The following is a 27,757-nucleotide window of genomic DNA, read 5'->3' as shown; positions in this document are numbered from 1 at the left end:
GGAGGGGTATGGGGTGGAGGAGTAGTCGTGCCGTTCTTATTTTACCTGCGGAGAAAATACTGTGCGATTTCCACACTAAATGGTCACAGCGGGGACCAATTTCCTGCCCTCCATACCCGAGGCTTCAGCCAATACAGTAAGAGAAGCAGCTTTCCATTTCTAGAAGGATCACCCCCGGGGCTATAAAAACGGCACAGCCCGGCTGGGTCTCGGTGCCCCCAGCGTGACCATGGGGAACGCACACTCCAAGAGCAGCGACGGGGCCAGCTCGCTCCGCGGCCGCCCCGAGCTCTCGTTCTACAGCTCTTTTCCCAGGAAGTGGAGCGAGAACGTCTTTCTGGATAACGAGCTGCTGACCTCCAAGATTCTGTCCGTGCTGCGGCCCCAGTCGGAGCGGGGCCTCCGGACGGGCCACCTCCGCTACCCTGCCCACTTCCTCAGCACCAGCTCTGTCTTTGCCTCCGTCGCAGCATCCCTGAAGGAGCACCCGAGGGCCACCCTCCTGTCCGATGGCAGCCCGGGCCTGGCCAGGAATGTCGGCATGACGGTCTCGCAGAAGGGGGGTCCACAGCCAGCACCCAGCCCGGCGGGAACGGGGACAAGACTTGGGTGAGTCGGGTACTCCCTCTGCCACAGGGGCTGACGAAGGGAGGGAGCAGGGGTGGCTTTCCTCAGGGACCCCGAGGACAGCCTCTCCGAAAGGAGACCCTCGGGGTGGGGGGGGGTGTTGGGGAGAGCCCCACCAAGCGGCGAGATTGCTGTTAACACCTGCAGCGGCGAGATTGCTGTTAACACCTGCTTTGGAGATTCACTCCTTTTCCTTTTTCAAAAATGATGTGTTCCGGGGGTCCTCGGCCATTTGGATCCAGTTTGCTTCCTGCTCTTGAAGGACCCTTGGACAGGGCTCCTTTGTGTCCTCCAGACGAGGCTGGGAGTCCACTGACGTTGCCGCGAAGTTTGTGTCCTGTTATTCATGCCTTAATCCGATTTTCCTAGGACTTTGAGGTGGTTCTTATAATATTGCATTCAGCAGCATTCAGGTAGAAAACCTCATGTAAAAAAAAAAAAAATGTCACTCATCCTTGGATGAGTCGGTGGGGAAAGGAGCTGATTTTCTTTTTCCTCGAGAAAGGATTCTCCCTCCAATCTCAAGTGGGAATGAGGCTGTGTCCAGCCTACTCTGGCCAGAAAGAATTCCAGGGGTTCCTGAGGGCTCCGGTGGCCAGGAAAGGAAGCATATAATGAATGCACCCTTAGAATGTACTTGAACATTAAATTAAAGTTAGTTTTGATGGCAGATATAGGGAACAAACTAGTGGTTGCCAGTGGGGAGAGGGAAGGGGAGAGGGGCAAGATAGGGGCAGGGGATTAAGAGGCACAGACTACTATGTATAAAATAGATAGGGCTTCCCTGGTGGCGCAGTGGTTAAGAATCTGCCTGCCAGTGCAAGGGACATGGGTTCAAGCCCTGGTCCGGGAAGATCCCTCATGCCGTGGAGCAACTGAGCCCGTGCGCCACAGCTACTGAGCCTGCGCTCTAGAGCCCATGAGCCACAACTACTGAAGCCCGCGTGTCTAGACCCCATGCTCCGCAACAGAGAAGCTACCGCAATGAGAAGCCCGAGCACTACAACGAAGAGTAGCCCCCACTTGCTGCAACTAGAGAAAGTCCACGTGCAGCAACAGACTCAACGCAGCCAAAAATAAATAAATTAAATAAATGAATTTATTTTAAAAAATAAAATAGATAAACTACACGGGTGTATTATACAACACAGGGAATATCGCCAATGTTTTTTAATAAGTATAAATGGAGTATAACCTTTAGAAATTGTGAATCACTATGTTATACACCTGTAACTAATATAATATTGTACATCAACTGTACTCCCCCCCCAAAAAAAGGCAGTTTTGATGGAAGAAGACCTGATGTCACATTGACAGATAGTCTCCTAATTTTCAAAATGATCTGTGAGTTAAGGCTTATGTTGATGGGCAGAAAGTCCTCAAATAGTATCTAATCAGATTGAGTAACAACGTGATTTGCCTTTGTAGAATGTGTGTGTGTGTGTGTGTGTGTGTGTGTGTGTGTGTGTGTTTAATGCAATTTTTTTAAATGACTGGTTTTATGATTTCCATTTAGACCAGTCACAGGAGAGATGGATGAAACCGACACATTGTCTCTGAAGTTCAAGCAGGCAGCCGATGACTCTCTTTCACTTACATCTTTGAACGCTGACTCCATCTTAATAGAAGGTACCGTCACCTCGATTCTTTCTCGGGTGTCAGGTGGTCTCCATTCACTGGGAGGCGCCAGGACCCACATCCGGGCGTCCAGGCGGCACGGGCAGGGGCAGCCCCAGGCCTGCCAGGCCCCGGGCCCCTGAGCAGCAGCCTCCTATTCTTCCCTCAGACCCCTACACTGCCTCGCTGAGGCGTGAGATCGAAGCAGATGCCCACGAGTTCGAGGCTGAGTCCTGGAGCCTCTCCGTGGACCCCACATATGTGAAGAAACAGAAGAGGGAGGTGGTGAAAAGGCAGGATGTGCTTTATGGTAAGGAGGCCTGCCACGCCAGCCCTTCGCTTCCTCCCCCTCCTCCTCCCCCTCCCCCTCCTCCTCCTTCTCCCCCTCCTCCACCTCCTCCCTCTTCTTCTTCTTGATTTTTTTTTTTTTAATTTATTAATTCCATCTGGGAGCCAGGGCTCCACTGCTGACCCTCCCTGAGACTGTGTGGCCCACTCCACCTACTCCCGCAGGGTAGCCCTGCCTTCCGGGCCGGGAAGGAGGTGGCCGGACGGGGCTTTGTGAGGACCAGTCCCCGAGGACAGGAATGGCTGAATGCCCAGTCCTGACTCGTCCTTACCTTGCTGGTGACCCCGAGAGAGAAGACCGCCTGGGCCCATCCCAGCCATCCCTGGTGACCACAGACAGGCCCGGGCGTGGTGGAGGTTTTGGAGGCAGGTCCCTCTCTGCATGTGACTGTAGCGCTGCCCCGGGTTGGGCGCCCCTTCCCACTGGCCGTTGGAGAACCTGGCCATGGGCAGCTGCTGTCCTTAGATGGGATGTTGCAGTCACCGTGGAAACCACATCTCCCAGACACCGCCCATCCCTGGGCTGGGTGCCCCCCGTGGGTCCCTCCAGGCCTCCAACACTGCTCAGTGGTGTCCACTCACCAGTGGACACTCACTTCCTTCCACATTTTACACACTGAGCTCCCTGCCAGGGCCAGAGCAGGTTGGGATGTGGGTGGGGAGGAGAGCCTGAGCCCGGCCAGGAGTCCTGCCTAGAGGGCGGGGGTGGTGGTGCAGTCCATCGCTTCCCTCTGGGCAGCCCTGTGCCACGCTGTCTCCACTGCTGGGCAAGCGCAGACTCCTTCCAGCCCCGTGGCTGACGACCCTGGCCCCGGCCGGCGCCACTGACTTCTGTTTCATCTCTAACAACTTCAAGGCCTTGACTTAAACGGCAGAGGAACTCCATCACAAAATCGAATCTTTCTTTGCCTTTAACAGTGAATTAAAATCCTCCCTGGAGCTCCGCTTTTCCCATCAGTTGTAGTCTGGGGCAGGTCTCTGACATGCAAGTTTCACATCCCTGGGAGGGGTGTTCGTCAGAACAGTCTTCTTTGTTTCAAACAGCCTGGAAACGTCTTCGGTTGACATTAGGCAGGAACCCCTCCTGTGAATTTGAGGTCCCAGTGCACATCCGGGTCCTCTCTTTCCTGATGTCCTTCCACCCCTCGCCGCCCCCTTAAGCTGGGCCCCCCAGCACTGCTGGGCCGGGGAGGACAGGAAGCCTGGCCCCTGGGCTGTCAGACCACCAGGGCGAGGGCTTCACAGAAACCTGAGAAGCCGGCCTGGCCCGTCGCGGGACAAGGGAGGGCCGAGCCGGGGCGTTGGCCCCGCACCACTAAGTCCCGCGTCCCTGTCCCTGCAGAGCTGATGCAGACGGAGGCCCACCACGTGCGGACGCTCAAGATCATGCTGAAGGTCTACTCCAGGGCCCTGCGGGAGGAGCTGCAGTTCAGCCCCAAGGCCATCAGCCTCCTCTTCCCAGGCGCAGACGACCTGCTAGAAGTGCACGGCCACTTCCTGTCTCGGCTGAAGGAGCGCCGTCAGGAGTCCCTGGAGGAGGGCAGTGACCGCAACTACATCGTCCAGAAGATCGGGGACCTCCTGGTACAACAGGTGGGCGCGGCCAGGGCGGCTCAGGGCCTGGACCAGCCCCTGCCCCGTCTCTTTCCTTCCAATGCAGAAAGAACATGCCCCCCATTTGCTGAGAGCCCCAGCCCCCGAGGACTGCAGTCCCGGCCCCTTAACAGCCACGAATCCTGCCACCAGCCTAGAAACACAGAGACCTAAATGGTGAATGCACTCGTCTAGACACTATCCAGTGGGTGTTCTGGGCTTTTGTTTGTTTGGTTGGCTGGCTTTTATTTTTTTTGGTCTTGACGGCTGTTTGGTTTTTGGACCAGAGCCATCCATGGTAGGGCCATTGACCCTGAGCTGACTTCTGAGTGGACTTCTGGGCCAAGACCTAGATTGACAGAGGGGACCCAGGACCCCTCGTCTGCCCTCGGAGTGCCCGGAGCGTCCCAGGTCAGCTAACTAGGATGCATGAGAAGAAGACGCCGTTCGCTTTTGAATTTTTCTAACATTCTTCCACTTAAATTGATTTTTCCTTCTCGGATTTCGGGATGTTTTACAAGCACGTGTGACGTGCAGACGTCTTCTCCTTTTCCCTTTCGGTACCTTGCGCTGAGACACCATGTCCTGAAGCATTTCTCTGTTCGTTCGATTGCCAGCGAGCCAGACGAGAAAGTGAAATCCCAAGTCAAGTCAATCTGCGTTTTAGCAGAGTCAGGCGAATGAGGTGAAAACATTCCCTGGCAGTTTTTGTGTTTCCTTCTAGTAACGCCTCCACGGCCTCTCTTCAGTTTTCAGGTGAAAACGGGGAGAGAATGAAAGAAAAATACGGTGTCTTTTGTAGCGGCCACAATGAAGCCGTCAGTCACTACAAGTTGCTACTGCAGCAAAACAAGAAATTTCAAAACTTGATCAAGGTAAAAAAAAAAAAAAATAGTATTTATTTATTTATTTATCTGTTTTTAAGTTTATTTATTTATATTTTTGGCTGTGTTGGGTCTTCGTTTCTGTTCGAGGGCTTTCTCTAGTTGCGGCAAGCGGGGGCCACTCTTCATCGCGGTGCGCGGGCCTCTCACTGTCGCGGCCTCTCTTGTCGCGGAGCACAGGCTCCAGACACGCAGGCTCAGTAGTTGTGGCTCACGGGCCTAGTTGCTCCGCGCCATGTGGGATCTTCCCAGACCAGGGCTCGAACCCGTGTCCCCTGCATTGGCAGGCGGATTCTCAACCACTGCACCACCAGGGAAGCCCCTGTCTCATTTTTAACCACAAACTCATTCAGAACACAGTGGTGAAAGCTCTGGAGAAGCCCCGGGTGTAAAGCAAAGCAGGCCTAGGGTTTTGTTCCTGCCGCAGCAGGTGGCCCCTGAGATGCCCCTCAATGGATGACCATGGGTCCTCAGACCATTGAGGGGACATGAGTGTCCTCACAAGGGGCCGCCCTGCCCCGGGAACCGGCCCTCCAGAGCCACTCGCTCTGCCTCGGATGCTCCGGCAGATGCAAGACCTGCCTTCCTCTAAGCCTTTGTCCTTTCGTCACCTCCTCCCCTGTCTGGTCCCCATGCATCCCCCGCAGCCCGTGGAATGACCCACACCTGTCTTCTTTCTGCCCAACAGTGTGCAAGTGCTCAGGGCCCAGGAGCTGAGTCAGTGGTCGGGCAAGACCCCGCCCCCCGCATCCTGGGAGGCGCTCCTGGGTCAAGGCTGCTGGGCGCCGTCAGCATGTGCCCTGCGGCAGCCCCGGCCCACTGCACCCCGCAACAGCTCCGCACCTGCAGCCTGTACCGCAAGGACTCTACCCTGAAGTGATATCCAACAACTAAAGGTCTAGAGTTAAGGATCCAGGGTTGTTAAATTTTACCCCAGGGAACTTCCCTGGCGGTCCAGTGGTTAAGACCCCGCGCTTCCACTGCAGGGGGCACGGGTTCGATCCCTGGTCGGGGAACTAAGATCCTGCACGCCACAAGGTGTGGCCAAAAAAAAAAAAAAATTCTAAAAAAATTTCACTCCATTATCCTGGCAGTGGATAGACATGAAAAGGAGAGGGTCGTTTGGGGGCCTGAGTCCAGTGGTTAGGACTTGGCACTTTCACTGCCGCGGGCCCAGGTTCAATCCCTGGTCAGGGAACTAAGATCCCGCAAGCCACATGATGTGGCTGGGAAAAACAAGTGACTTCAGGTGACCACTTGTTAGGCTCTTAGCCAGAAGCGTGCACCAGCAGCCGCCAGGGAGCCAGTTCAGGGAGCACCAGCCCAGCGCGTCTGGAGGGTCCCGGCGGCCATCAGCAGGGCAAGGGTCTGCGCATGTGCGTGTACACGTGGACAGCTCTCCAGGGGATTCCCAGGACCACCCCCCCACTCACTCCCGCACCCCCCGGCTGGTTTCTTCCTAACGGGTTCTGCGGGGGCCCACGTTTTATAGCAGGTGAGGCTGCCTCTGCCTTTGTGGCCTTTCTGTATACAGCAGGCAGTCCCTGCTTTCAAGTACCTGCAAAGCGGCAAGGACAAGGTCCCCGTAAGCCGAAAAGGGACCATGAACTGGATATCACTCGATAACCGACCATGAACTGACGTGGCGGGAGATTAGACACCCACGCAGCATGGCTTTGTTTTCTCCGTGTCATAGAGAATCGGCAACTTCTCCATTGTGAGGCGGCTCGGCGTGCAGGAGTGTATCCTTCTGGTCACCCAGCGCATAACCAAGTACCCCGTGCTGGTGGAGCGTATTATTCAGAACACGGAAGGTACGGTAGCTCTCCTGTCTTGCCCTTAGGTGCTCGGTGGGGAGGAGGGTCTCTGTCTCCCCACCCCCTATTCTAATAGTGGGTTAGATAATCCACTCTACGATCTGTCCCTGGTTCTCCGGATTCAGCTGGGCTCAGCAGTCACTAACTGAGCTGCCACCTTGCAGAATCCACTGTGCTGGGTGCTAGGGTTTCCAACCAGGGTGCCTGGTCTCGCCTGCCGTTACCCCCCGAGGCCCCGCACAGTCTGGGCTGGAGCAGCCCTCAGTCAGTATTGGAGAGTGGATGAAAAGACACGGGTAGTGCCCTTGCTAAGGTCACCCCTGGGTGACCCACACAGGCCCAGAGGTGACCTCCGTGTCGCGTGCCTGGTGCCATGGAGGGCAGAGAGGAAGGGCATGTAGCCCAGCTGGGGGTTCCCGGAGGCCCGGGCAGTGCTGACCACACCTCCCGTATCTCCAGGGGATTTGGGTGGTGGGAGAACGCACGAAGTTCCCCTGCCGTGAAAGCAGAGCCCTTGGAGTGGGGGGAGCCAGCTCTTGGTAATGGCCGGAGGTGGAGGGAGTCTTTCATGGAGAGCTGGAGGGCAGGGGGGCGTCTATTTACCGAGGAATGGCCGGCGGAGTTATGCAGGGGCTGTTTTTGCCGCTTGATTTGCACCTCAGCTTCTGCGTTCGACAGAAGCTCTGTCTTGGTGAAAACCAAACGCTGGGCTGTCACGTTTACTTTGGAGAAGTGTTTACATCTCAGGAAATTCGAGTTGGAAGGTGATTCTCGAGGGTCCTGTGAGCAGTGGCCTCGGGACACACCTCCTCGGCCCCGTAGCCTGTCCGCCTCCATCGCATTCGTGGATGCAGACCAAGGAAAGCGCTAACTCTGCTGTGTGTGGCAGCTGACTCCGAGGACCACAGAGACCTGACGCAGGCCCTGAGCCTCATCAAAGGCGTCATCTCGCAAGTGGACGCCAGGGTCAGCGAGTGCGAGAAAGGCCAGCGCCTCAGGGAGATCGCGGGCAAGATGGACCTCAAGTCCTCCAGCAAGCTCAAGAACGGGCTGACCTTCCGCAAGGAGGACATGCTGCAGCGGCAGCTCCACCTGGAGGGCACGCTGTGCTGGAAGACCACGTCCGGGCGCCTAAAAGGTAAAGCCCCGCTCCAGTCACCTCTGCTGGACGCCATCCTGGGTTGGTGGGTGCCATCTTGGATCAGTGGCACCATCTTGGAGTGGTAAACACCATTTGGGATTGGTAGCACCACCTTGGAGTGGTGGACGCCATCCTGGGCTGGTGGCACCATTTGGGAGTGGTGGGTGCCATCCTGGGTTGGTGGCACCACCATGGAGTGGTGGACGTCCTCTTGGATCAGTGGTGGCACCTTGGAGTGGTGGACGCCATCTTGGATCAGTGACACCATCTGGGAGCGGTGGGTGCCATCTAGGTTGGTGGCACCAGCATGGAGTGGTGGACGGCATCCTGGGTCGGTGGCACCACCTTGGAGACTTGGGTACCCTCTTGGATGAGTGAGCACTACTTTGGATTGATGGGCACCAGCTGGCACAGAGCCACTGCAGCCTGGCTGCTTCGCGGCTGAAGGGAGGTTACCTGCTGAGTCAGGTCGAGCACAGAAGTAGAGCAGGAACGAGGTGGAGGTGGTCGTACCAGCACCCTCTGTGTCCGGTGGTTGAGATGGTGTGGTGCACACAGGGAAGGCCGCCAGGTGAAGAGGGCACACTGAGTCATTGACTTCTGAACAGAAACCCGGGGTATCAGGACACCCCAGATTTAGCAGAGGCCCCAGGGTTCTAAACAACAGTCACGGGCCCCAGTGGGAGTAGAGGATGCCACCTGGGCCACGGACCTCCGTGGCCGCCAGCATCCCACCGGCTGTTCGGGGCGAGCTCCACGCCCTACTTTCAAGATCCGTGGTGTGGTTCCAGACCAGAGAGCGCCTGGGGCTCATCCCTGAGTTTCCTGTCCATTTCATGAGCCTCTAGAAGCATCCTAACCTGTCCACTGGCATCAGCCTCTTTAAAGATCTTTGGGGGGCGTCGCAGGTAGCCAGACGACAGGATGTGCTTGTTCTTAATTTGAGCAGGTAAGCAGCCAAAAGGTACAGTTTACAGTTGAGCAGCCCCTGCATGCCAGGCACCAAGGTGGGTGGCAGAGGCCCCTACCTACGTGGGGCTCCAGTTGGTGGGCAGAGGAGAGAAGTAAGCACAAAAACATTGAAAAGCACAGTAAGTGCTTTAGAGGAACCCAGCAGGCTGCAGCGCGACAGAGTTCCGTGAGGAGAGGGTGTCTGATTGGGATGGGGTGTCTGAACAAGCTCCCCGAGGAGGCGGTATTTTCGTTTCCCGCAGCGCGAGTGCTCCTGTTGGAAACACAGCTCGGGATTTGCACCCACGTGCACCAGCTCTGCCGGGCGGGTCACCGCACCATGTCCCTACAGGGACAAGGCTCCGAGCCTACCGCCACCAGGAAGCTCGGCCATGTGGGCACGAGAGTTTTGCTATGGCAGGAAGCAGGACGCGAGCATCCAGGGGCTCGGCGTTCAAAGCTGAAACCAGGAGGGTGATGGGGTGGGGTCAGGTTGAAGGGCGCCCGCGGGCTGTGGCGCCGACCTGGGATTCCTCGTCTGCCTGGCGGGACCCTATAAGATGTTTCCTTCTGCGTTCTCCCCTTAGATGTCCTTGCTGTCCTGTTGACGGACGTGCTTCTGCTGCTACAAGAAAAGGATCAAAAATACGTCTTTGCTTCCGTGGTACGTGTCCCATCCCTTCGCAGAAAGGGCTGCTCAAAGCTGCCTGCACGGGCCGGGGAGGGAGGGACTGCCCCACTGCCAGGGCAGGGGGACAGCACAAGAGCAAGGAGGCTAGAAGAGCACATCCACATGTTACCCCGTCGTCCCCAGGCCCTCCCCAGGGCCAGAAGGTGCCAGCAAGGCAGGAGTAGAATTTGCCAAGAATGGGCTCCTGTCCAGTGGCCTGAGGCGGCTTCAGGGTCGCGCCAACATCTTGCCCAGTTCCGCCCGGGCTCTGTGCTTCCGTGGCCCTTCCCCTCACAAGCGCCCAGGCTCTCACAGGCCCGGGCAACCTCGCCGGGAGAGCCTGTCCCTCCTTCCCGGGGAGCTAGCGCGTCGCTGAGGATGCGCCCTCAGGCAGCCACTGCCCTGGGACCTATGACCACGTTGGCCTCACGGCATGCTGGTCCCAGAACAGCCGCGTCACGGGAGCCAAGCTGGCCGGGAGCTCCGTGTGGACGGAGGGCTCGGAGTCAGGCTGGGATTCCGCCCATCCCACCCGGCCCATGTCCACCGGGGACTCGGCCTCCGCCCCTGCTCGCCTGGGTGACCCATGGGTACCTGCCGCGGAGGGGCTCAGCGAACCCGTTTGCCTCTGGGTTCACCTGGAGAGGAAAGTGGCCTTTGTCACTCAACTCCAGAGTCTCGCCCCTTTCCCAGAGACTTAAACTAGCTTCTCAGGAAGTTTCCAGAAATAGGTCATGCTGTCTTGCCAAACGGTGGTCTCGCCCTGACGCCAGCCCACCTCGTGTGTGCTGTGTGTCCGCTCACGAGGGTGATGCGACATCTATGATCTGCTGTGCTGTCTGCTCCCCACGGCCTCCCCTGCTCGCCCTCTGTGTGCGTGTGTGTGTGTGTGTCTGTGTCCTGATTGCCTCTCCTCAGAAAGACACCAGTCCTGTTGGGTCAGGGCCCACCCTCATGACCTCGCTTTAACTTAATCACCTCTTTAAAGACCCTGTCTCCAAATACCGTCACATTCTGAGGTTAGGACCTCAGCATCTGGATTTAGTGGGGAATGGGGGGAAATGCAGTATAGCCCATAACAGCCAGTTAAAATCGCGCATTTTACTGGTCGGTCAGAGCATTATCTCTTGTCGGGCACACCACAGATTGGGAATACTGGTTGGCTCTGGGTATTTGGGGCCCAGGGTTGGGAGGAAGATTTATTTGTCATCACAGACTGCCTGCTCTTGTATCTTCTGAGTTTTATACAGTGTACGTGCGTTAGCAATTATAGAACATTTTTTAAGCACGTTGAACAGGCACGTGAGAAGGATGTGAGGATATCATCGCGATAGTGTCCATTTCCCCCAGGTGGCAAAATCTTTCTGCTTCGAATTGTTGGAAGATAAGCAGGGTGCACGCCTCCCCCGCTCCCCCCCCAAGTCCCCTTCCCCGCCGGCTCATGGCTCCACGGCTGTGGGGCTGCAGCAGGTACAGGGTGACCCTCCCCGCCTCGTCCCACCCGTGCAGGACTCCAAGCGCCCCATCATCTCGCTGCAAAAGCTCATCGTGAGGGAGGTGGCCAACGAGGAGAAAGCCATGTTTCTGATCAGCGCCTCCCTGCACGGGCCCGAGATGTACGAGATCTACACCAGCTCCAAGGAGGACAGGAACACCTGGATGGCCCACATCCGCAGGGCCGTGGAGAGGTGAGAGGGGCGCGGGTGGGCCTTCCCTCCACCGGCGGCTGTGCCCCTGGCTTTGGTGGCTGGCAAATCAGCAGAGACCTTGGGGCGCCTGCGACGGTGCCGGGGGTCGCAGGCGGGAGACCCCTTCGCTTTTCCCCTCCCTGTCATTCCACCTCGGTGCTCTGTCCGTCCCCTCACCTAAGGGCAGACGGAGGACGCCGTTCAGCCCCTTCCGACAGCGGCTGAAAAGGCCCAGATGTCTGTGGCTGGAGGATGCGGGGCCCGCAGCTCTAACCTTCTGTATTGGTGGGCTGTCCACCTGACACGGGGGGCTGTCCTTCCTCCTCGGGCCAGGGGAGCCCTCAGGACCCCAGCCCCGTGGCTTTGAGTGACGCCTGCCTCCTGGTCCACCGACAGACGGTGGCCCGGCCTCCCTGCCCAGCCTGCTGCTGCCTCTCTTTATGCCCAGAAGCTTCTCAAAACCGTAGTCTGCTTCGAGCCCCCTCAGTACTCAACTTCGGCCCTGCTGGCCTTGCAGCCTCCTGTAGCTGGGAGGTCCGCAGGGAATGAACTGCTCTGTCTCCTCCTCCCCCCCCACCCCCTGCAAGTTGTGCCAGACATTTAAAACCTGTGGCCGGTTACGTCCCAACACCTTGCGACTGGAGGCTTGCCGACGGCTGTGTTTCTGTCCTGCACGGTTGACCGTTAACAAACTAAATCTCTCAGCACGTCAGAGATGCTCTTTGCAGCCGGACCTGCAGGCAGACCTCAGTGCTGTTTCAGAGGCGGCCAGCGCGTGGAGTGTGCTCGCCCATCTGTCCCCTCTCCCTGCAGCTGCCCGGACGAGGAGGAGGGCCCCTACAGCGAGGCCGAGGAGGAGAGGAAGGTGCTTGAGGCCCGCGCCTTGAGGCTGAGGGACTTCCAAGGTAAGGGCGGGGTGGGGTCAGTGTCACCTCCGCACCCACGACGTGGCCCTCGTCTGGTGACTTGGCCCCGAGAGCCCTCCTGGGCCCAGCAGTAGCCTTTCTGTTCTATCCCATCGGAACTGGCCGTGGACCGAACCGCCGCCCAAGTGCCCAGGAGTTTGGCTGTGGGCTGTCCCATGTCCTGCGGTTCTGTGGGCCGTTTGCCCTGGGGTAGCGATCTTCCAGAGGGCGTGTGGGAAAGGGGGGTGAGGCACTAGGGTTCCTCCCTCGGTCCTCGCTCAAGAAGGGCTCAATAATTCACATACCTTACCAGTCACCCATTTAAAGTGTGCCATGCAGTGGCTTTTAGTATATACCAAAAGGATGTGCAACCATCACAGTCAATTTTAGGCTGTTTTCATCACCCCAGAAAGAAGCCCCATCCCCATTAGCAGTCACTCCCGTTCTTTCCCTATCTCCAGCAGCTGGGAACTTCTGTCCTACTGTCTATCTGTCTATGAATTTACTTATTCCAGACACCTCGTATAAATGGGGATATTTGTCCTTTTGTGACTGGCTTATTTCACCAAGCATGATGTTTTCAAGGTTCATCCCTGTGGCAGAATCTCCTTCCTTTTTAAGGCTGAATAATATTCCATTGTGTGGATGGACCACATCGTGCTTATTCTGCTCCCCGGTTTTAACAGATTCCTGTGAGACTTCAGCGAGGTCACTGCCAAGAATCCATCTCAGTACTTTGTGGTCTCAGTCAACTCCCCTCCTCTCTCTCACTCACTGTGATATTTATGTTTAACATAGGTAACATTTGAGCAGTAAGCACATAAAATTAGGCAGTATGTATTTTATCTCTTTTTGCGGGGAGAGGTGCAAGTTTGAGGGTATTAAGGAATAAAAATGTCCAAAAGAAATCAGGGAGAGAAATCCCACTGACCCCTGAAAGTATAATGTTAACATAGTATTCATTTTATCCCGTTCTAAATTTTTTTTTTTAACATCTTTATTGGAGTATAATTGCTTTACAATGTTGTGTTTCTGCTGTACAACAAGGTGAATCAGCTCTATGTATACATATATCCCCATATCCCCTCCCTCTCGCATCTCCTTCCCACCCTCCCTATCCCACCCCTCTAGGTGGTCACAAAGCACCGAGCTGATCTCCCTGTGCTATGCGGCTGCTTCCCACCAGCTATCCATTTTACATTTGGTAGTGTATATATGTCCATGCCACTCCCTCACTTCGTCCCAGCTTACCCTTCCCCCTCCCTGTGTCCTCAAGTCCATTCTGTGCGTCTGCGTCTTTATTCCTGTCCTGCTCCTAGGTTCATCAGAACCTTTTTTTTTTTTTTAAGATTCCATATGTATGTGTTAGCATACGGAATTTGTTTTTCTCTTTCTGACTTACTTCACTCTGTACAACAGACTCTAGGTCCATCCACCTCACTACAAATAGCTCAATTTCGTTTCTTTTTATGGCTGAATAATATTCCATTGTATATATGTGCCAATCTTCTTTATCCATTCATCTGTCGATGGACACTTAGGTTGCTTCCATGTCCTGGCTATTGTAAATAGAGCTGCAATGAACATGGTGGTACATGACTCTTTTTGAATTATGGTTTTCTCAGGGTATATGCCCAGTAGTGGGATTGCTGGCTCGTATGGTAGTTCTATTTTTAGTTTTTTAAAGAACCTCCATACTATTCTCCATAGTAGCTGTATCAATTTACATTCCCACCAACAGTGCAAGAGGGTTCCCTTTTCTCCACACCCTCTCCAGGATTTATTGTTTGTAGATTTTTTGATGATGGCCATTCTGACTGGTGTGAGGTGATACCTCATTGTAGTTTCGATTTGCATTTCTCTAATGATTAGTGATATTGAGCATCCTTTCATGTGTTTGTTGGCAATCTGTATATCTTCTTTGGAGAAATGTCTATTTAGGTCTTCTGCCCATTTTTGGATTGGGTTGTTTGGGTTTTTTTGATATTGAGCTGCACAACCTGCTTGTATATTTTGGAGATTAATCCTTTGTCAGTTGCTTTGTTTGCAAATATTTTCTCCCATTCTGAGGGTTGTCTTTTCGTCTTGTTTATGGTTTCCTTTGCTGTGCAAAAGCTTTTAAGTTTCATTAGGTCCCATTTGTTTATTTTTGGTTTTGTTTCCATTACTCTAGGAGGTGGGTCAAAAAGGATCTTGCTGTGATTTATGTCATAGAGTGTTCTGCTTATGTTTTCCTCTAAGAGTTTTATAGTGTCTGGCCTTACATTTAGGTCTGTAATCCATTTTGTGTTTATTTTTGTGTATGGTGTTAGGAAGTGTTCTAATTTCATTCTTTTACATGTAGCTGTCCAGTTTTCCCAGCACCACTTATTGAAGAGGCTGTCTTTTCTCCACTGTATATTCTTGTCTCCTTTATCAAAAATAAGGTGACCATTTGTGTGTGGGTTTATCTCTGGGCTTTCTATCCTGTTCCATTGATCTATAGTTCTGTTTCTGTGCCAGTGCCATACTGTATTGATTACTGCAGCTTTGTAGTATAGTCTGAAGTCAGGGAGCCTGATTCCTCTAGCTCCGTTTTTCTTTCTCAAGATTGCTTTGGCTATTCGGGGTCGTTTGTGTTTCCATACAAATTGTGAAATTTTTTGTTCTAGTTCTGTGAAAAATGGCATTGGTACTTTGATAGGGATTGCACTGAACCTGTAGATTGCTTTGGGTAGTAGAGTCATTTTCATAATGTTGATTCTTCCAGTCCAAGAACATGGTGTGTCTCTCCATCTGTTTGTATCGTCTTTAATTTCTTTCATCAGTGTTGTATAGTTTTCTGCATACAGGTCTTTCGTCTCCTTAGGTAGTTTATTCCTAGGTATTTTATTCTGTTTGCTGCAATGGTAAATGGAAGTGTTTCCTTAATTTCTCTTTTGGATTTTTTGTCATTAGTGTATAGGAATGCAAGAGATTTCTGTGCATTAATTTTGTATCCAGCTACTTTACCAAATTCATTGATTAGCTCTAGTAGTTTTCTGGTAGCATCTTTAGGATTCTCTATGTATAGTATCATGTCAGCAGCAAACAGTGACAGTTTTACTTCTTCTTTTCCAATTTGGATTCTTTTTATTTCTTTTTCTTTGATTGCTGTGGCTAAAACTTCCAAAACTACATTGAATAATAGTCATGAAAGTGGGCAACCTTGTCTTGTTCCTGATCTTAGAGGAAATGGTTTCAGTTTTTCACCATTGAGGACGATGTTGGCTGTGGGTTTGTCATATATGGCCTTTATTATGTTGAGGGAGGTTCCCTCTGTGCCTGCTTTATGGAGAGTTTTTGTCATAAATGGGTACTGAATTTTGGCAAAAGCTTTTTCTGCATCTATTGAGATGATCATATGATTTTTATCCTTCAGTTTGTTAATATGGTGTATCACAATGATTGATTTGCATATATTGAAGAATCCTTGCATTCCTGGGATAAATCCCACTTGATCATGATTTAATGTGCTGTTGGATTCTGTTTGCTAGTACTTTGTTGAGGATTTTTGCATCTATGTTCATCAGTGATACTGGCCTGTAGTTTTCTTTTTTTGTGACATCTTTGTCTGGTTTTGGTATCAGGGTGATGGTGGCCTCGTAGAATGAGTTTGGGAGTGTTCCTCCCTCTGCTATATTTTGGAAGAGTTTGAGAAGGACAGGCGTTAGCTCTTCTCTAAATGTTTGATAGAATCTGCCTGTGAAGCCATCTGGTCCTGGGCTTTTGTTTGTTGGAAGATTTTTAATCACAGTTTCAATTTCAGTGCTTGTGATTAGTCTGTTTATATTTTCTATTTCTTCCTGGTTCAGTCTGGAAGGTTGTGCTTTTCTAAGAATTTGTCCCTTTCTTCCAGGTTGTGCATTTTATTTGCATATAGTTGCTTGTAGTAATCTCTCATGATCCTTTGTATTTCTGCAGTGTCAGTTGTTACTTCTCCTTTTTCATTTCTAATTCTATTGATTTGAGTCTTCTTTTTTTTCTTGATGAATCTGGCTAATGGTTTGTCAATTTTGTTTATCTTCTCAGTGAACCAGGTTTCAGTTTTATTGATTTTTGCTATTGTTTCCTTAATTTCTTTTTCATTTATTTCCTATCTGATCTTTATGATTTCTTTCCTTCTGCTAACTTTGGGGGTTTTTTTGTTCTTCTTTCTCTAATTGCTTTAGGTGTAAGGTTAGGTTATTTATTTGAGATTTTTCTTGTTTCTCGAGGTGGATTGTATTGCTATAAACTTCCCTCTTAGAACTGCTTTTGCTGCATCCCATAGGTTTCGGGTCATCGTGTTTTCATTGTCATTTGTTTCTAGGTATTTTTTGATTTCCTCAGTGATCTCTTGGTTATTTAGTAGTGTATTGTTTAGCCTCCATGTGTTTGTATTTTTTTAGAGTTTTTTTCCTGTAATTGATATCTAGTCTCATAGTGTTGTGGTTGGAAAAGATACCTGATACAATTTCAATTTTCTTAAATTTACCAAGGCTTGATTTGTGATGCAAGATATGATCTATCGTGGAGAATGTTCCGTGGCACTTGAGAAGAAAGTATATTCTGTTGTTTTTGGATGGAATGTCCTATAAATATCAATTAAGTCCATCTTGTCTAATGTGTCATTATTAAAACATCTTGTGTTTCCTTATTTATTTTCATTTTGGATGATCTGTCCATTGGTGAAAGTGGGGTGTTAAAGTCCCCTTCTATTATTGTGTTACTGTCAACTTCCCTTTTTATGGCTGTCAGTATTTGCCTTATGTATTGAGGTGCTCCTATGTTGGGTGCATAAATATTTACAATTGTTATATTTTCTTCTTGGATTGATCCCTTGATCATTATGTAGTGTCCTTCTTTGTCTCTTGTAATAGTCCTTATTTTAAAGTCTGTTTTGTCTGACATGAGAATTGCTACTCCAACTTTCTTTTGATTTCCATTTGCATGGAATATCTTTTTCCATCCCCTCACTTTCAGTCTGTATGCGTCCCTAGGTCTGAAGTGGGTCTCTTGTAGACAGCATATATACAGGTCTTGTATCCATTCAGCCAGTCTGTGTCTTTTGGTTGGCACATTTAATCCATTTACATTTAAGGTAATTATCAATATGTATGTTCCTATGACCATTTTCTTAATTGTTTTGGGTTTGTTTTTGTAGGTCCTTTTCTTCTCTTATGTTTCCTGCCTAGAGAAGTTCCTTTAGCATTTGTTGTAAAGCTGGTTTGGTGGTGCTGAATTCTCTTAACTTTTGCTTGTCTGTAAAGGTTTTAATTTCTCCCTCGAATCTGAATGAGATCCTTGTTGGGTAGAGTAATCTTGGTTGTAGGTTTTTCCCTTTCATCACTTTAAATATGTCCTGCCACTCCCTTCTGGCTTGCAGAGTTTCTGCTGAAAGATCAGCTGTTAACCTTATGGGGATTCCCTTGTATGTTATTTGTTGCTTTTCCCTTGCTGCTTTTAATATTTTTTCTTTGTATTTAATTTTTGATAGTTTGATTAATATGTGTCTTGGCATGTTTCTCCTTGGATTTATCCTGTATGGGACTCTCTGTGCTTCCTGGACTTGATTGACTATTTCCTTTCCCATGTTAGGGAAGTTTTGAACTATAATCTCTTCAAATATTTTCTCAATCCCTTTTTTTCTCTTCTTCTTCTGGGACCCCTATAATTCGAATGTTGCTGTGTTTAATGTTGTCCCAGAGGTCTCTGAGACTGTCCTCAATTCTTTTCATTCTTTTCTGTTTATTCTGCTCTGTGGTAGTTATTTCCACTATTTTATCTTCCAGGTCACTTATCCGTTCTTCTGCCTCAGTTATTCTGCTACTGAATCCTTCTAGAGAATTTTTAATTTCATTTATTGTGTTGTTCATCATTGTTTGTTTGCTCTTTAGTCCTTCTAGGTCCTTGTTAAACTTTTGTTGTATTTTCTCCATTCTGTTTCCAAGATTTTGGATCATTTCTGCTATCATTACTCTGAATTCTTTTTCAGATAGACTGCCTATTTCCTCTTCATTTGTTTGGGCTGGTGGGTTTTTACCTTGCTCCTTCATCTGCTGTGTGTTTCTCTGTCTTCTCCTTTTGCTTAACTTAACTGTGTTTGGGGTCTTCTCTTCACAGGCTGCAGGTTCGTAGTTCCCGTTGTTTTTGGTGTCTGCCCCCAGTGGGTGAGGTTGGTTCACTGGCTTGTGTAGGCTTCCTGGTGGAGGGGACTGGTGCCTACCTGTGTTCTGGTGGGTGGGGCTGGATCTTGTCTTTCTGGTGGGCGGGGCCGCATCTGTTGGTGTGTTGTTGGGGTGTCTGTCAACTTAGTATGATTTTTGAACAGCCTCGCTGCTAATGGGTGGGGTTGTGTTCCTGTCTTGCTAGTTGTTTGGCATGGGGCATCCAGCACTAGAGCTTGCTGGCCATTGGGTGGAGCTGGGTCTTAGCGTTGAGACGGAAATCTCTGGGAGAGCTCTCGCCAATTGATATTACGTAGGGCCGGGAGGTCTCTGGTGGACCAATGTCCTGAACTCGGCTCTCCCACCTCGGAGGCTCAGGCCTGACACCAGGCTGGAGCACCAAGATCCTGTCAGCCACACGGCAAATAGTGGTAGAAGGCCAACATCTAGAAAGTAGGGGCCCATCCACTCAGCCTCAGGGCTGTTCCAACGTTGTCAGGGCTCCGCCATTCCCTCGGGGCTGGTGCACCTCCTCTCCAGTGTGTCCCGTTCTAACTCTTATTTCTGCCGGGGGGTAATAAAATACATGCCCTGCACAGATGCATCTCCATGGATACCACAGAATCATACAGGAACGTCTCCTCATCACCCATTCCTGACAAGAGTCTTAGTGAATTCGAAATAGATGTTTCCTTCACCAAGATCTTCTTTATTATCTTGGACCAAAAGCCAATCTCATCCTTCACACTGGACCATCAGGGACACTCCCATCAAAGTCAGGAGCGAGGCAGGGCCCCCCACCCCCCCACTCTCACCATTAGTATCTTCCTCCTGGACGTTCCAGCCAGGGTAATAAAGGAAGAAGCGGAAGTAAGAGATCACGATTGGTAGGGAGGTGGCAGAATTATTTTTTGCAGGTGACGTGATTATCTGCCTAGGAAATCTTGTAGAATCAACTGGAAAACTATTTGAAGTGTAAGAGAGCTCAATAATTTAGCTGAACGGGATGTGTATATTTATACTAGCAATCACCAGTGAGAAAGTCTAATAAAATAAGTCGTAGTCATGGCAGCAAAAAAAAAAGGTATAGGGACTTCCCTGGTGGTCCAGTGGTTAAGACTCCACGCTTCCATTGCAGGGGGCCCAGGTTCAACCCCTGGTCAGGGAACTAAGATCCCGCATGCCTTGTGGTGCGGCCAAAAAAAAAAAAGTATAAAACCCAGAGACTTGTAAGGAGATTAGAAAACTAAGTCTTATAAGGCTCTGAATTTGTCCCAAACTAATAAAAATCAGCCCGTTACGGTCCTCCCCCATGCCCCCACCGTGTTTGATTTTTATAATTGAGGGAAACAAGCTGGAGACAGGGCCACACCCTTGCCTGCTTGTCGGGAATGTTGGACGAAGGGAGAGGTCCAGCTCCGGACAGGGCGTGGGTCAGCAGGGTTCCCAGAGGCCCGCCTGGCCCTGTGAGGCATCCTTACACCGGCTCCTGGGGGGAAACCACCCCAGAGGAGGCCGACCGCCACGCCCATCGCCACTTTGCAGAGCGACTTAACATTAAAGACCAGCAGATCGCCCAGAGCCTCAGCGAGAAGCAGCACATCTACCTGGCGATGGCTGAGATGAGCGGCCTCGAGGACCTCGCCCCGGCTCGCCTCCTCTTCCGGGGAGGGGACGCCCCCGAGAACCTGCAGGGGGAGCTGATTCTCAAGTCGGCCATGAGTGAGAGTAAGTGGCCTCCAGCCCTCGCTGAGCGCCGGCCCGCCCTCCCTGTGCTGCCTGGTGGGCTCCCGGGAGACCCCAGGCTGGGCACACAGCCCCGTGGGGCCCACAGGCCGCCCTGTCCGGGCACGATTCTGTCTGCCTCTGTTCTGCTTAGAGCTGGAAGGTCCTTGGACCCAGTCGGGTGCAGACCCCTCGCTGCCGATTTAAAGTACCATCTCCTCTTCACTCAACAAACACTCCCGGGGCTGGACCCGGGGGTCTCAAATTGACTGAGACGGTTCCTCTTTTCTGATGAGTGGGTCACTGATGCTGTCCCCAGAAAAATACACACATACACATTTGGAGGGTCGTTTCAGGGGCTCCTGGCCGCACAGCCACGGGAGGGCGCTGGCCCGTAAGAGGCCTGCTTCCGGGAGCTGACAGGGTCCTTGCGGAGCTCCTAGAAACTTCCACGCAGCTGCTGAGGCCCATGCTAGGCCAGGGCATGTGCTCCTGCCGGGCAGTCAGGCAGCAGGGCCAGCACTGTTCTTTCAGCGGCAGGCGAGACAGAATTTTTCCATCGGAGTGGAAAGGCCAGAGGGGCCCCGCGGGGACTGCGCTCCTGCCCGGCCTCGCTCCCTCCGGCCGTGCCTCCCACGCCTCCAGTCACCACTGTTCTTGGGCTCCCGAGACCCTCTCATGTCCTGTGCCTCGGCCTGGAGTAGTCTCCCCACCTCCTCACCTGGCCAAAGCCCGTCTGTCCTCGAGCACCTTGTGTGACCAGCCCTGCCCCCCCCCAAGGCCACCTCCCGTGGCCCCTGACCTCCTGTATGACCGTCAGCACACAGGCAGTGGCCACACCGAGTTCCCTCCGAGGCCCAGCGCAGCCCCAGGCCCAGGGCCCGGAGCGCCCCGAGGTCCGGCCTCGTGTAGATACAGATTGGCACATCCTGGGTGCAGTACCTGTGTAGGGGGTGCACAGAGTCAGAGGGGGTGACCGACACCCTGCGAGGCCGTGGCCCGGGTCCCTGCACCCTGCTCTGATGCCCACGGCAGGGCCGCAGGGTGACTCGGTTCCCCTCCATCTCCTTCCGCAGTCGAGGACATCCAGAGCCTGATCTGCAGGCGGCTGGGCAGCGCCAACGGCCAGGTGGATGACGGGGGCGGCTCCTCGGCCCCAGCTCGGAGGGTGGAGGCCTCCGGGGGCTACGACAGCGCCAGCAGCCCCGGCAAGAGTGAGTGGCGCCACCTCCTCCCCGGGCTGGGGCTTCTCGGGACCTCGGGAGGTCGGCGGGTACAGGAGGATGTGCAGTTTCTTAAAACGTTCCCTTCACAAAGCATCCTTGGCAAAGCCCAGACGTTTGCTGTTCAGCATCTCTGCTGCTGATTCCCCTCAACCTTCTATAAACTCTCCGGGGTCAGGGTTCTGGAACTTTCCAGGGGTTGCGAGTCACGTTCTGACAAGCAGCACCCAGGCCAGTTCCTGCTGCTGGTCTCTGCGCCCCAGATGCCGCCCTTTCTGCCCAGGTCGGAAGGCAGCAGCCCGGCCACGATTCCTACCCAGGATGGGGGCAGGGTGGGGAACAGGGCATGCAGACCCCTCGGGACCCGCGGCATCTCACGCGCCTGGCTTGGGGTTTCAGATGGCAGTTTTCAGAAGAACGTCTGCAGCAGCAACCCCAGCCTCCGAGACTGGCAGGGCCCCGCGGGCAGCCCGGACTCGAGGCTCGGCGACACCCCGGGGGCCTCCGAGGAAGCACCGCAGGCGGTACGCTGCCTCCTTGGGATGTTCCCGAGCTCCATACAGAGTCGGCCCCAGTGCTTTCAGTTGTCGTCAGTGAGGGTGAACAGCCTGTGCTTGGCTTGTCTGGTTTTTCCGTCTCAGGGCAAATAGTGAGCAGCGTCGTCCCGGTTGACGGTGACTAATAGTCAATGTGCAGATTGACGTGTGGCCAGGTGACCCTCCTGGTTCCTCCTGCAGGCCCCGGCAAGGGCGGGGCGGGAGGCAGGGGAGGGGCGGGCTCAGGGCGGCGGCCTCAGCAACAGGTGAGAGCCACCATGCGGGGACCACGAGCTTTCAGTCTGCACGGGTGTCCTCCCCCGCCCGCCCCCCCCCCATGCCAAGGTCACTGGCTGTTCCCTCCTCTTTTGACTCAGAAGGCCCACCCTTGCCAAGTGCTGGGGTCAGAGTTGGAGGCCGGCTGCCTCTGGCCACCTCTGAGCCTCTGAGGTCTGAGGCCTGGGCTCTTCCGACAACCACCCCCTCCCACCCCACCGCCGCGGCCAGGCTCAGAGCTTCCCACACGGCGGGCCCAGCCCGCCCGCCCGCCGCCCGCCGCCCTCGCGCCTCCCGGAGGCCACCCTGCACCCACCCTGCGCCCTCATTTTCCGGACACCAAGGCTGGCACAAGTCAGACGAGCAGGCAGGGGCCTGTCCCGTGCTAAGGGGATGCCTTAGCGATACTGCGGGTCCCGCTCGAGTTGGATTGGCCCTTAGAAGCTCTCTGTGCTGTGACGCCGTGTTTCCACAGGCGGAGGCACCAGGTGCTGAGCCCAGCCCCCGGCTGCCTGCCCTCCTGGAGTCGGAGGTAAGCGCGGGCTTGTGCGTCCCCCCGGGGCCGGCACGCACGCCCGGCGGGGCTTCCTGCAGAGCGCCAACGTCCCTCTCCCTCTCTCAGCAGCTCGTCCGGCGGATCCAGACACTGTCCCAGCTGCTCCTCAGCCTCCAGGTACGCGGCTTGCGGGGAGCGTGGCAGGCCGCACGTGCCTTTCAGTCCGGGTTGGGGGGAGGCTGGGCTCTTCCTCAAGCCGGCCGCTCACCGGCCCTCCCTTCCCCCAGGCGGTCATCGCCCAGCAGGACAGCTACGTGGAGACGCAGAGGGCGGCCATCCAGGAGCGCGAGAAGCAGTTCCGGCTGCAGTCGACGCGCGGGAACCTGCTGCTGGAGCAGGAGCGGCAGCGCAACTTCGAGAAGCAGCGGGAGGAGCTGGCGGGCGTGCAGAAGCTGCAGGGCCAGCTGCGGCTAGAGCAGCAGCGCTGGGAGTGCGAGCGGGGGCGCCAGCGCCAGGAGCTGGACGTGGCCGCGGCGCGGCTGCGGCAGCGCGAGAGCGAGTCGCTGCGGGTGCAGGAGCAGCTGAGCCAGGAGCGCGAGGAGCTGGAGCGCCAGCGCCAGGCCTACCAGCACGACCTGGAGCGGCTGCGCGAAGCCCAGCGCGCCGTGGAGCGGGAGCGCGAGCGGCTGGAGCTGCTGCGCAGAGTGAAGAAGCAGAGCACGGTGCCCGGGGCGGCCGGGGCGCTGCCGCCCGAGGTGCTTGCAGAGGTGAGCGCTGGGGGTGCGTCCTGGGCCCGTGCGGGCGCGGGCACGTCTGTGAGTTGTGAGTGCGTGAGCACACGCGTGGGTGTGTATGTCTGTGTTTTCGGGACAGGCGGTAAATGGCAGCTCCGTCGGGCCAGCGTCAGCCTCTGCCCAGATCTGACCCTCCCAGCTAAGAAGCTTCCGTTAAGCCACCCCTGGCCCGGGAGCTGGGCGGGCAGGCAGGCCAGGTCCATCCATCTCCAAAAACCCCGCCCCACCCGGGAGCCGGCAGAGTGCGGGCGAGGCTGGCCCGCGGCGCCATGCAAATCTGCGGGGCGCGGCTCCTTGGCGGGACACGGAAGGGCTTCCCGCAGGAACCACCGTTGGTGTCTTCTGTCGCTCTTTCAGGCCCAGCCCCCCAGCCACACTCCCAGCTTCAACGGGGAAGGGCTGGAAGGGCCCGCGGCCCTGGCTAAAGCGCCAGGGCCCCGGGTGAGCTTGCTGCTGTCTGGTGCCGGGCCTGAGTACGCAGAGCGCCCCGAGGTGACCCGCAGGGACAGCGCCCTGGCTGAGGGTCGGCCAGCCAAGAGCGACGTGCCCATCCAGCTGCTCAGCGCCACTAACCAGATCCAGAGGCAGGCCGCCGTGCAGCAGCAGATCCCCACCAAGCTGGCCGCCTCCACCAAGGGCGGCAAGGACAAGGGCGGCAAGAGCCGGGGCTCCCACCGCTCGGAGAGCTCAGGTGAGTCGGGGCCTCCTGGCAGCCCCTTCCCTACCTTGCCCAGGGCCCACCTGGCCCCTCGCCTCTGGAGGGGGCATCGGGAGGAAACCCCAAGGCACAGCTGGTGATGCAGCTGAGGCTGCCCCCTCCCCCCACCCCCCACGTGGAGGTCTTTCATCTCAAAGAGCAAAAAAATGGAAACATCAAACCTCAGCTCCTGTTCCCGCCTTGGCCCTCAAACTGGGATCAGGGACAAGGGAACGTGCTGGCGATTCAGAAACGAGCCTTGGAAACCTTTGCGCAGTTAGTCGCCCGGAGCGGGAAGTCGGGCAGGAAGTTGCGCAGTGATCTACGCTCCCGCTCCGCCCCCAAGCCCCGCCCTGCGCTGGCCCAGGTGCTGCCAGCTCTGCTGGTGGCCTTGCTCCACCGACGGCACACTCAGCCCTTGCACCAGAGCACCCTGCAGCCAGTGGTCCCCGGTAGGGCAGGCCCAGGGGGAGCGTCCCTGGGACATTCCTGGGGAGCACGGCCTGTGTCCCAGGACCACCGGGCAGCAGGGTCACAGGGCCTCTCGTCCAAAGGTTAAATGACTGCAGGGCCTTCTGTGGTCGGGCAGGGGTGTCTGCCCTGGATTTTGTCACTGAATTTGGGGCCTAATGTCTGAGTGGGGTCTCTCCCTGGGAACGGGCGCTGGGGAAAGTGTGGGCGAGAAGTGGGATGAGGCCCTGGCCCGGGTCCGCAGAGCGCTCCTGTGCCTGGAGCGAGGCCGAGCGCCCCAGCCGGTACCTTCCTCCCGCTTCCAGCCTCATTTGACCTGAAGCAGCCACTGCTTCTCAACAAGTTCATGGGCAAAGAGGAGAACGCCTCTCGGAGCCGCCGCTCGCTGAGTCCCGTCCTGCGCAGCTCCACACCCCCCCCAGGTGAGCCGGCCCGCACCCCACCCCCACCCCCTGGCACCCACGGTGCCTGGCAGCTGGTGACACCCACCACCCCCTCTCTCTTCCAGACTCCTGCCTCCCAGCCTCGACCCCGGTCCCGGCTGATGTCCCCAATGAGTACTTCACCTTCAAGGCCTGGGGGGCATCCTTCCCACCCGTGGCCCTGTCCTCCACACCACTCGACAAGGAAGAAGCCAGCAAGGAAGATGTCATCTTCTTCTAGGGGGCGTGGCTCGGGGTGCAGACCCCTCCCTGTGCCGCCACCGTCCGTGCTCTCTGGGGACGCGCCCCCCGGCCCTCTCCCATTCCCAAGTAGGCCTCTGCCAACCACCACCAGGCCGGGGCAGCGCTGGCCTGCCATCTTGAGGCTCTCTGTAGGATTAGCAGTGGTGCCTGGGCAACTTTTAAACCTATTTTTTCTAACACAAAAAGGAAAGTTTTTAACGGAAGGTTGAACCAAAGCTAACCCATGGAGCTGTCATCGTAGCGCCCCATTTGGGTAGAGAGACCAACTCCAGGCTGTGTTTCCAAGGTAGTGACCAACTGTGGTGGTTCCACCTAGAGCATGATAACAGGCCAGACCCCGGCCTGAGGAGATGCTGGCCCAGGCTGGGCTCCATGGCCACCAGGAGACCCTGGAGCGAGTCATGATGGCACCAGAAGGGGCCCAGTGGTGTTGGCTCTGTCCACAGAATCAGGCAGAATTGACTTCCATGAGTGGGTTCATGGTGAACCTCCAGGCCAAGACATGAGCCCAGCCAGGGGTGGCACACAGCTCTCCTGGGACAGGGCCACAGGGCTGGGCAGCCAGAGAGGTTGGCTGATGGCTTGCCTGGCGGGTCCTACAGGTGCAGAAACTCGTCCTTAAAGGGGCTGACCTGGAAGGGACTGACCGTAGCTCATTTTAATCTGGTGGAGGTTTTTAAAACCTGCTCCTGTCAAACTCGGTGCTTTCCCAAGGCGCCTCACCAAGGCAGCGTGGTTCTGTGGGCCTCTCGAACACCAGGTGCCCAGGAAGCCAAGTCCAGAGCTTCAGCCAGGGCTGGCACACACCTGAGGGTCCCAGCCCCGGGTGGAGGGTCCTCCATCCCCATGAGATGGGCCAGTTGTTCCAGGGCTGCCAGGGGGTAGTCCCTATAGGGCTGGTGTCCCGAGCCGATGGGCAGATGCTGGGACAAAGGGCAGTGGCGCGGAACGCTGGAGGGACCCATGTGGCCTGGGTGGTGACAGTTGCCAGTGAGCGCACAGACGGCCGCCTCGCGGGCACCTCACGTCCAGTGAGCTGTCGCAGCTTATTGTCAGCAAACACCCAGGAGGAGGGAGAGGGCCACCGGTCCAGCCTCGAGGCGAGGCTGTAGGTGTCGGGGATGGCATCGCATGTCCATGAACAGTCCCAGGGTGGCAACTGGGTCAGACCCACGTTCCAGCTCTGGCCAAGTGCAGGCTTGGGTGCCTGGGGCGGTGGGGGGGGGGGGGGGGGGGCGGGGCATTCCAGCCTTTTCCTGCACCCCAGGCTCCCCAGTGGAACCCACAGCCCAGTGCCTCCCGAAGCGTTGGCGGGAAGACTGAGTCCTGGCGGAACAGGAGCCCGGGCACCCGGGGCGAGGTGACACAGCCAGCAGTGACAAGGAACTGACAGTGGTTCCGGACCTCTCCCGAGCTGTTTCCTGCTCCTCTGGGGACCTCCCTCCCCCCTCGCCCTTGCCCGAGGGCCTGCGGCACCAGCGAGCAGCAAAGAGCAGCGGCCTCCCTGCCCCGGGACACGTCCAGGTCATCTGTGCCACGTCTGTAATCAGTGTTTGTGTTTTGTACTGAGACGCATCAGAGCACTTTAGAAAAGTTGACTTTTAAGTTCCTGTCCTGTTGTGGAGAGAACATTGCTGGGCCGCGAGCCCCACCCACAGATCCGCTGTGACCCTCCCAGAGGATCCTCGGGCGATCCGTAGCTCCAGGCCACGTGGATATCAGCCGAGGAGGTTTCCGGGTGGCGCCAGCAGCGGGGCAGCACCGTGGGCACATCTCACCAGGACCCCGAGGTCACTCCCGGGTAGAGCCCCGTCTTATTTGTAAAGTTAGGGGTCCAGCAGATGTTCCTATTTTCTGTGGGATCTGTGCACGTTCATCGTGACCATGACCTTAGTCCACCCGACAGTTACTTTTACAATGATGGCAGCATTTCCTCACTGTGATATATGTCGGAACCGCCCTAGAACTTAAGACCTGATTCTAGCAATAAACGTGTCTGAGATGAGCTGACCGGAGTGGCGGTTCTTCGGAGTTTTGTTTTAGGATCACCTGCCCAAAGGTTGGCGCTGCAGTGTGCTTTCGGGGCGGGGGGCGGGGAGGAGAGGAGCCTCGGGCCCTCTGCTGCACTAGGAGGCCTGCACACCAGGCCCAGGGCCTGCCTGCCAACCAGGCTGTGGTGCCCTGTCCCTCCCATGTGGGCCCAGGACACCACGGCAGTGCCCGCCGCCGCTGTCACCTCTCCTGCTGGGCGCACTGCTCCCCCTGCCCCGAGGCTGGGGCGAGGAATGTAGGGAGGCGGGGACACCTCCCAGGCGAGTGACAGCACCTTCCCCCCCCCCCCCCGCTGGGCACCAGCTAGACCAGGGGTTGGATGGACTGCACAGAGAGCCCAGGCCAGGTAGCCTGCTCTGTTCCGGTGAGGAAGCCCCAGACAGTGACTCCATC

General features: G+C 55.2%; 1 protein-coding gene across 2 annotated transcripts in view; it reads left to right on the top strand.

The window, feature by feature from the left end:
- ARHGEF18 (Rho/Rac guanine nucleotide exchange factor 18) overlaps nucleotides 1-26,510 on the top strand; it is a 57,056-nt gene extending 30,546 nt beyond the window's left edge. The window contains exons 2-20 of one of the 2 annotated variants that reach the window (XM_068537121.1): nucleotides 471-609; nucleotides 2,144-2,256; nucleotides 2,414-2,554; nucleotides 3,935-4,185; nucleotides 4,935-5,060; nucleotides 6,766-6,883; nucleotides 7,776-8,024; nucleotides 9,566-9,642; nucleotides 11,158-11,336; nucleotides 12,150-12,241; nucleotides 19,954-20,136; nucleotides 21,210-21,347; nucleotides 21,756-21,880; nucleotides 22,644-22,700; nucleotides 22,791-22,841; nucleotides 22,952-23,431; nucleotides 23,816-24,149; nucleotides 24,932-25,048; nucleotides 25,135-26,510. In XM_068537121.1, the coding sequence (XP_068393222.1) occupies nucleotides 542-609; nucleotides 2,144-2,256; nucleotides 2,414-2,554; nucleotides 3,935-4,185; nucleotides 4,935-5,060; nucleotides 6,766-6,883; nucleotides 7,776-8,024; nucleotides 9,566-9,642; nucleotides 11,158-11,336; nucleotides 12,150-12,241; nucleotides 19,954-20,136; nucleotides 21,210-21,347; nucleotides 21,756-21,880; nucleotides 22,644-22,700; nucleotides 22,791-22,841; nucleotides 22,952-23,431; nucleotides 23,816-24,149; nucleotides 24,932-25,048; nucleotides 25,135-25,289 (3,054 nt within the window). In that variant the 5' untranslated portion in view covers nucleotides 471-541 and the 3' untranslated portion in view covers nucleotides 25,290-26,510. Of the gene's footprint in view, nucleotides 1-214; nucleotides 610-2,143; nucleotides 2,257-2,413; nucleotides 2,555-3,934; nucleotides 4,186-4,934; nucleotides 5,061-6,765; nucleotides 6,884-7,775; nucleotides 8,025-9,565; nucleotides 9,643-11,157; nucleotides 11,337-12,149; nucleotides 12,242-19,953; nucleotides 20,137-21,209; nucleotides 21,348-21,755; nucleotides 21,881-22,643; nucleotides 22,701-22,790; nucleotides 22,842-22,951; nucleotides 23,432-23,815; nucleotides 24,150-24,931; nucleotides 25,049-25,134 lie in introns of those variants that run through there. The other variant, XM_068537120.1, reaches the window with a different exon arrangement.
- The last annotated feature ends 1,247 nt before the right edge of the window (nucleotides 26,511-27,757 follow it).

This window comes from Eschrichtius robustus, chromosome 2, assembly GCF_028021215.1.
Source record: "Eschrichtius robustus isolate mEscRob2 chromosome 2, mEscRob2.pri, whole genome shotgun sequence".
Classification (NCBI taxonomy): domain Eukaryota; kingdom Metazoa; phylum Chordata; class Mammalia; order Artiodactyla; family Eschrichtiidae; genus Eschrichtius; species Eschrichtius robustus.
Note: the sequence above shows the minus strand (reverse complement) of the source record. Positions and strands in the feature narration are given on the sequence as shown.